This window comes from Lactuca virosa, chromosome 8 (assembly GCF_052849685.1).
Source record: "Lactuca virosa cultivar CGN04683 chromosome 8, Lactuca_virosa_CGN04683_v6, whole genome shotgun sequence".
NCBI classification, from domain to species: Eukaryota; Viridiplantae; Streptophyta; class Magnoliopsida; order Asterales; family Asteraceae; genus Lactuca; species Lactuca virosa.
The window spans coordinates 311,336,586-311,345,351 of record NC_136433.1 but is presented as its reverse complement, the minus strand read 5'-3'; the positions used below and the strand labels follow the sequence as shown (position 1 = coordinate 311,345,351).

General features: G+C 48.1%; 1 protein-coding gene across 1 annotated transcript; it reads right to left on the bottom strand.

Moving 5' to 3' along the window:
• Window positions 1-3,451: 3,451 nt before the first annotated feature.
• On the bottom strand, window positions 3,452-4,021 carry LOC145131699 (uncharacterized). Its single transcript, XM_079066357.1, has one exon. The coding sequence runs from the start codon at window positions 4,019-4,021 to the stop codon at window positions 3,452-3,454; it is 570 nt and encodes a 189-aa protein (XP_078922483.1).
• Between the last annotated feature and the right edge of the window lie 4,745 nt (window positions 4,022-8,766).

Sequence of the window (8,766 nt, the reverse complement as noted above, 5' to 3'; positions counted from 1 at the left end):
GTGATCCTTGTCAGGTCGTCCTGCTCGTCCTACCTCTCCCGTTTATCTCGTATCATGAGGATTTCCCTGGGCTGAGCATGCTCTTTTGTTGCATCCTTGGCGTTTTCGGCCTCAAATTTGGCGCGGAGGCTTCGTGCTATCTTGATGAGGTTTAATTTTAGCTGTTTTTCCTCCATTTCCTTCTTCAACACCGAACAGTTGGTGGTGTCACGCGTTTTGCTCTTATGGTATTCGCAGAATTGCCCCTTCGCTGCTTTCGTTGGCTGCTGTTTGTCTGCGACTACATAGACGTCTGGGCGTCGGCCTCGGCTGTCATCTCTGGCGAATGGTCTGAAACGCCCCTGCAAGCGTTTTCCTCGCCCAAAATGCATGTTCCCGCTTTACGTCTCTGCGTGAGGCAGGCTGTGGCGCTTCGCGGGGGTAGTCATGGCATTTAGGTACGCCTGTTTCGTTGCCTCCCCTTCCTCTTGTCTCAAATATCGTTCTACTTTCTCTTTCAGTTCGGCCCGTGTCTGCGATTTCTTGCCCATGAGCTTTTAGGATAGAGGGCCCGGTAGGAGTCCCCACGTGAAGGCTCCTGCTTTTAGTCCCTCGTCGTGCCCTGGGACATCCAGTGTGGCATTCGTGAATCTCGTGAAATATTCCCATACCGTTTCCCCTTCCTTTTGTTTGCAGCCGATGATGGAGTGCGAGTCGCCTTTATATTTCTGTAATTGCATGAAGTTCGTAAGGAATAGGTATTTCAGCTGTCCGAAGTTATATATGCTTCCTGGGCGGAGTGTTTTGAAAGATGTTCCGGCGTTGCCGTCCGGGGTCGTCAGAAAGTACGTGCACCAGAATCGTTCGTCCAGCTTCAGCGATGTCATCGTCCATTGGTATGTGTCGATGTAGCTGTCTGGTTCTGTGGTTCCATTGTAGGTTTTAAGGTTGGGGAGTTTAGCTGTGTTTGGAATTTCGTAGTCCAACAGTTCCTTGTTAAATGGAGATGTCACGATGCGTGTTAGGCAGTCTTGGTTGGGTATAGGTAGCATGCCTTGCAAATTGTACTGTTGGGCGACTGTATGCGGTTTCATGATTGAGTTGTTGTAAGGCGTATAATAGGCAGAGCTTGGGCCGTAGAATGCTTGTTGTGAAAATGGCAGTATTAACGGGTGGCTGAATGACATGGGCAGGTTTTGAGTGTGTAGGTTGTTCGACGTAGCTTGTTGGTAGTGGAATGTACGTGAAGGAGTGGTGTGTTTGTTGGAAATGGCAATGTCAAGAAAATTGGTGTTTGGGTTGTCATTGCTTGGGCTAGTGGCGGCATTGAAGGAGTCGCTTGTGCTTCCGGTGGTGTTTGGATTATCGGTGTTGGGTGGAATGTTGATTGTGGGCTGGTCGTCTGACTTAGTGGTAGTATCGCTTGAAGGATCGCATGTTGCTCTCTCGCCATTGGATGAAACAGTGGTGGCATCTGGGAAGCTACTGGTTGCACCGTTGTCAGTGGGCTCAGTGGTGGTGTTTGAAAAAATATGGGTGGCAACATTGTCATTTGGACTAGTATCGGCTGTTGGAGTGGAGCCGGTGTTGCGCCATGTGTATTTGCCGTTGAAGGCACAGGAAGTGGTTGGAGCATGTGTCCCGGAGTGATTGTGGTTAGGACAATGGTGGAGAAAAAGTGTCCCTCGTTGGCCGTTTGCTATTATATTTCTGGTGGTACGAAGGTCACCACCGAACCACCCTCATCTGGCACCTCTCTGGCGACCACTATGGATGGTGGCGTTTCTTCTAACACCGTCATTGGCCGAATGGGACTAGCTGGTGTCCCAATGGAACCTCCATTTTCATCAGATGTCATCTCTTTCTCATAAACAATGTGCTTTTGGTTGTGTCTAGCGTCACACAACGGATGACGCCAAATGTTGTGACTTTGAGCTTAGGCTTCGGTGAACATCGCCACTAGTGGTCTCATTGTTCCTGCAAAGTCACAATAGAAAGAAGGCCGTCAGTTGTTTCCCGGGAGGAGCTCCGGGAAAGAAGCTCTGACGGTCAAGTCAATTGAGTATTCTAGGGTTTATGGGGTATTACTTGGAGAATGCGACTTACCAGTCGGGGCTGTGGGAGTAGCCTTTTATATTAGGCGCTCCTGATCGTCCATACGAGACAGGATCGCCAGAGCCGACAGGATCAGGGGCGCTGATTGGAGGATCGTGCTCCTCTATCTGTCAGAGCGCTGCTATTGGTTCTAGTAATAGTGCCCTGATCGTCTGCTTTGTCGCTTGACCGTATCATTTGTCTTGGATCGGGAGGCGCCCTTAGCGGGCGCAAGCCTTTCTTTAGGATCGCCTTGCCCTTAGAGGTGCTAGCAGGCGAGAGACTTTCTGCAGGAGCGCCTTGCCCTTAGAGGCGCTAGCAGGCGCGAGCCTTTATGCAGGGGCGCCTTGCCCTTAGAGGCGCTAGCGGGCGCTGGGTTCTACTAGGTCTGTCCCGCCTGGTTCGCTAAGCCTTCGGGCGTCCTGGCACGGCCGGCGCGGTTCTTTTTGTGCTTGCTAGGGTACGTTAACAACTATCGTTCTGTTGGACACCTCCATCTGGCCATTCGCTTGAGGGTGCACAACCGATGTAAACCTCTGCGTGATTCCTTTGTCAACGCACCATTCTCTTAACGGGTTCGCAACAAACTACAGACCGTTATCACTGACGAGTACCTTAGGAATCCTAAATCTGGTCACGATGTTTTTCCACATGAATTTGATCACTTGTCTCCCCGATATACATGCCAATGGTTCATCCTTTATCCACTTTGTGAAGTAATCTACTGCTACGATCAAAAAATTTACCTTGCCCGGGGCTTCTGGGAACGGTCCCACAATATCTATTCCCCACTGGTAAAATGGCCACGGGGTGGATATATTTTTCAGGGGAGCCGAGGGTTTCCCCTGGACAGGGGAGTATGCCTAACATTCCACACATTTTTTTGTTAATTCTGCCGCATCCTGGTGTGTGGTTGGCTAGTACATGCCTATGCGTACCACCTTTCCTACCAAAGCATGCGCTCCCTCGTGCACACCCGCCTGACCAGCGTGTGCCTCTTGGAGCGATTCCTTGCCCTTGGCCTCGTGTACACATTTTTGCCAAGGTGTCATAAATCCTTTCCGATATAGTTCCCCATCCACGAGCACCTATGAGGGTGCTTTAACACGTATTTTCCTGGCCTCTTCATGGCTGTCTGGTAGAATACCGTGCTGCAAATACTCGATCAGAGGGGTCATCCATGTGCGTTTGGATGTTGTCAAGGTTTTCACTTGCCGCTCATCTATGCTTCTTTCTTTGAGCACCTACACTAAGACCTTCTTGGATAGGTCGTCAAAGCACGTTGACACCAGCTTGCTTAGGGCATATGCCCTTCTATTCTCACTTCTTGGTATCTGCTTAATGACGAAATCTTTGAAGGGCTTGACGAGCAGCCGCACTATCTTGACATACTTCTCCATTCTCTTATCTTTTTTTCGAAGCTTCCGTTCATTTGGTTGGCGGCCAGTCTTGCGTCTTTCAGGGCTACCACTGCTTCCGCCCCCATTTGCTTGGATAACTGTAGGCCGGCGAGCAAAGCCTCGTATTCCGCCTCATTATTGGAAGTGTGGAAGTCAAAACAGAGGGCGTATGTGACTTCCTCCCCTTCTGGGCTGGTCAAGATTAGGCCCACTCCTGAGCCTTCCTTGCTAGACGCACCGTCCATGTATAAGGTCCATCTCTGGTTATCCTTTGGTGATCTACCTGTCGCTGGTATTCCTTCCTGGTTCATATCTTCCCCTCTCTCGGGGATTTCGAGCAGGAAATGTTCAAGCACTTTCCCTTTGATGCTTGTTCGTGGACGGTAGTTGATGTCGTGTTCGCCCAGTTCAATTGCCCATTTTGCGAGACGTCCAGAGGTCTCTAGCTTGATAAATATTTGCTTGATTGGACAGTTTGTTAGTACTTCTATCTGGTGTGCATGGAAGTAGCGCCTCAGGCGCCGTACAACATAGATGAGCGCGAACATTAGTTTTTCAAGAGTGGGATAATTGAGTTCAGGGCCCTGCAATGCCTGGCAAACGAAGTAGACCGGTGTCTGCCTTCATTCTCTTTCCACGACCAAAACATACGAGATGGCTTCGGCTGAGGCGGAGAGATACATTTGCAACGTCTCGCTTGGGATAGGACTGGCCAGCGTGGGTAATTTATGCAAGGCCTCTTTGATTTGTTGAAGTGTTGCCTCTGTCGTTGCTGTCCACTAGAAGTTATTTTTTTCGATACACCCCTTGAGCGTGTGAAAGAGTGACATAGCCTTGTCAGCCGATTTCGAGATGAAGCAGTTGAGGGCTGTGCGCTTTCCGTTCAGGCCTTGGGCATCTCTACGGGTGCTTGGCGACGGGGTCTCCATGAGCTCATCCACGTTGACTGGGCTAAGTTGTATTCCTTGCCTAGTGACGTAGTATCCCAGAAACTGCCCCTCTCCACTCCGAAGGTGCACTTGTCGGGGTTTAGTTTCATCCTAACTTTCTTTAGCGTCTTGAAGTTTTCCTCCACATCTTCTAGTAGCTTCCCTTTGTCCGGGCTTTTGATGACCATGTCGTCGACATATACCTCAATATTTCTTCCAATTTGTTTGGCGAATATGGAGTCGACTAATCGCTGGTATGTTGCGCCTGCATTTTTTTAGACCAAATGGCATCTTTGTGTAGCAGAAAGCTCCGTGGTATGTGTAAAAAGTTGTTTTCTCTTCGTCTCCTTTGCTTATCAAGATATGATGAAACCCCTTGTATGCATCCAAAAAACATTTTAATGTGAATCTGGCAGCGATTCTACCTTATGATCGATCTCTGGCAGGGGGTAACAATCTTTGGGCATGCTTTGTTCAAATCAGAGTAGTCGACGCACATGCACCATGAGCCATCGTGTTTCCTTACCATGACGGGGTTTTCAATCTAGGTAGGGAAGATCGCTTCCCTTAGGATCCCTGCCTTTGTCAGTTTGGCTACCTCGGCATTGATTGCTCTATTACCGTCTCCTCCTTAAACCCTCTTCTTCTACTTAACTTCCTTCGTGCCCTGCTTGAACATTAGCCTTTGCTCTATAACTTCCCGGTCTACCCCTACCATGTCGGTGGGGGTCCATGCAAAAACATGTTTGTATTGTTTCAAAATGTTGATCAACGCGCGTCTATTTGGTTTCAGGAGATTGTTGCCGATGTTGACCGGCTGATCCGGGTATTCTTCGTGGATGACCTATTTCCCGTTTGTTAGTTCGACCCGTGCGTTCTTGATTTCTTGCGCTATTTCTTCCGGTCGCATGACCTCGAAACATTGTAGTTCCTTTGGCGTGGTTGCGAGGACTGTGCCTGGCCCTTTGGTGGTGATAAATTTTACAATCTCGTGCATTGTTGACGGGACTGCTCCCAGCTTGAGTAGAGTTGTCCTTCCCAGAATGATGTTATGCTCTGCCGGATGTCGTATTACGACGAAGTCGATTTAGGCCTTCTTTCTTCGTTGCTTGTCGTGGCTTGTGAGCCTTAGTGGCAGGTGAATTTTACTTATGGGCCACAAGCTATGCCCAGTGAAACTCACGAGCCTTCTCGTGGTGGGCTTGAGGTTCTCCTTCCATCTTTCTGGGAGGAGACGGAAACAATGTTCATAGAGGATGTCCGTAGAGCTGCATGTGTCGATGTACACCCTATGGATTGTCACGTTTCTAATGGACCCTTGGATTATGAGTGTGTTGTCTCCCTTCCTGCCTTTGGGTCGAGGATCTCTGATTGAAATTTTGAGCCCTTGGATTGTCGTGGTGAGTCTTATCAGGTCGTCCTGCTCGTCTGGTCTCTCCCATTTTACTCGTATCATGAGGATTTCCCTGGGTTGAGCATGCTCTTTTGTTGCATACCTGGCGTTTTCGGCCTCAAATTTGGTGCAGAGGCTTCGTGATATCTCAATGAGGTTTCCTTTTATCTGTTTTTCATCCATTTCCTTCTTTAACACCGAACAGTTGGTGGTGTCATGCGTTTTGCTCTTATGGTATTCACGGAATCGCCCCTTCGCTGCTTTCGCTGGCTATTGCTTGCCTGCGACTACATAAACGTCTGGCCGTCGGCTTCGCCTATCATCTCTAGCAAATGGCCTGAAACGCCCATGCAAGCGTTTCCCTCGCCCAAAATGCCTGTTCCAGCCTTGTGTCTCTATGTGAGGCGGGCTGTGGCGCTTGGCGGGGGTGGTCATGGCGTTCTGGTATGCCTGTTTTGTTGCCTCCCCTTCCTCTTGTCTCAAATATTGTTCTAGTTTTTCTTCAGTTCGGCCCGTGTCTGTGGTTTCTTGCCCATGAGCTTTTAGGATAGAGGGCCTGGTAGGATTCCCCACGTGAAGGCTCCTGCTATTAGGCCCTCGTCGTGCCCTGGAACATCCAGTGTAGCATTCGTGAATCTCGTGAAATTTTCCCTTACCGTTTCCCCTTCTTTTTGTTTGCAGCTGATAATGGAGTGTGAGTCGCCTTTATACTTCCTTAATTGCATGAAGTTTGTATGGAATAGGTATTTCAGCTGCCCAAAGTTGTATATGCTTCCTGGGCGGAGTGTTTTGTATCATGTTCCGGTGTTGCCGTCCAGAGTCGTCGGAAAGTATGTGCACCAGAATTGTTCGTCCAGCTTGAGCGACGTCATCGTCCATTTATAAGTGTCGATGTGGCTCTCCGGATCTGTGGTTCTATTGTAGGTTTTAAGGTTGGAGAGTTTAGTTGTGTTCGGAATTTCGTAGTCCAGCAGTTCCTTGGCAAATGGAGATGTCACGCTACATGATAAACAGTCTTGGTTGGGGATATGCAGCATGCCCTACAAATTGTACTATTGGGCGGCTGTATGCGGTTGCAGGATTGAGTTGTTGTAAGGTGTATAATATGTAGGGTTCGGGCCATAGAATGCTCGTTGTGGAAATGGTAATGTTAACAGGTGGTTGGATAACGTGGGCATGTTTTGGGTGTGTAGGTTATTCGACGTAGCTTGTTGGTAATGGGAATATGCAAGAAGGAGGGGTGTATTCGCCAGAAACGGCGATGTCAAGAAAATCGGTGTTTGGATTACCATTGCTTGGGCTAGCGGTGGCACTGAGGGGGTCGCTTGTGCTTCTAGTGGTGTCTGGATTATCGGCGATGGGTGGAATGTTGACTGCATGTCGATCGTCTGAGTTAGTTGCAACATCGTTTGAAGGATCGTTTGTTTCTCTCTTGCCATTGGATTCAACAGTGGTGGCATCTGGGAAGCTACCAGTTGTGTCGTTGACAGTTGCCCAGTGGCGGTGTTTGAAAAAATGTGGGTGGCGGCATTGTCATTTGGACTGGCATCGGCTGTTGGAGTGGGACCAATGTTGCGACATGTGTGTTTGTCGTTGACGTCATAGGCAGTGTTTAGGACGTCTGCACCGGAGTGATTGTAGTCAAGACAGTGGCGGAGGAAAAGTGTTCCTCGTCGGCCATTTGTTGTTGTTTTTCTGGTGGTTCAACGGTCACCACCGAACCACCCTCATCTGGCAACTCTTTGGCGACCACTATGGGTGGTGGCATTTCTTCTAACAACACCATTGGCCGAATGGGACTAGCTGGTGTCCCACTGGAACCTCCAATGTCGCCAGATTCCATTTCTTTCTTGTGAACAGTGTGCTTTTGGTTATATCTTTCGTTACACAACGGATGGCGCCAAATGACGTGACCTTGATCTCAGGCTTCGGCGAGCTCCGACAATGATTGTCTCATCGTTCCTGCAAAGTCACAATGGAAAGAAGGTCGTCAGCCGTTTCCCGGGAGGAGCTCCCGGAACTACGCTCTGACGGTCAAGTTAGTTGTGTATTCTAGGGTTTTGTGGGTATTACTTGGAGAAGGTGATGTTGGATTAGTGTCTAAGGCTATAACTATATTTGGTAAGTACTTGACCCGGTTATGCATGGTCCTTTTGGGTTGCCTTCACCATAGCAACTTGACAGGATGATTTGTTAAGAGAGAAGAAATATTATTAATATATTATGAGAATAATATATTGAGGAAATAATAATATTATTTGATTAATATAAGTCATATATTAATTGAGAATTAATTTGGTGACTTAAAGAGGTTAATTGAATAAAGGGGCATAAACTGTCAAATGTGTGATAGTTGTATTTTGGGCTATGTATCCTTATGGATATTAGGGTGAACGAAATTTAGGGGCTTGGGAACCTTAATTTCGTCCAAGCCTTGTATCTAGAAGGATCTTGGATTGCTTAGGGCCTAAGTCATTCAATTAGGGTTAATGGAGAAACCCTAATAGCTCATAGTATAAATAGGACCCTTGGGATGGAGAAATCGACACTCTTGCAAGCCAAGGAACCCTAGGGCCGATTTCTATCCCTCCTCCCTCTCTCTCAAGATCATCTTCTTGCTATTTGGTGTTTGTAAGCCATTAGAGGAGTGACAATTGTGACTCTAAGCTCCAAGAAGAAGAAGTATCAAGCAAGTAATTCAAGGTATTCTTTCAGATCTGATTTCATATGATTAGATTCAATATATTACATTAGATCTAGTATTGCAAGTCTTGGATTCAATGCATGTTCAATTAGAGAAACCTAGATCCAAGCAATTAGGGTTTGCATGTGCACATAGGAAAGTTCTTATGGTTCAAACCCATCAGGTGAGTTACCCGTCGGGGCTGTGGGTGTAGCCTTTTACATTAGGCGCTCCTGATCGTCCGTACGGGACAGGATCAGGGGCGCTGATTGGAGGATCGTTCTCCTC

Coding starts and splice junctions, on each gene's coding strand:
- LOC145131699 (XM_079066357.1), bottom strand. CDS start 4,021: ATGTTCGCGCTCATCTATGTTGTACGGCGCCTGAGGCGCTACTTCCAT.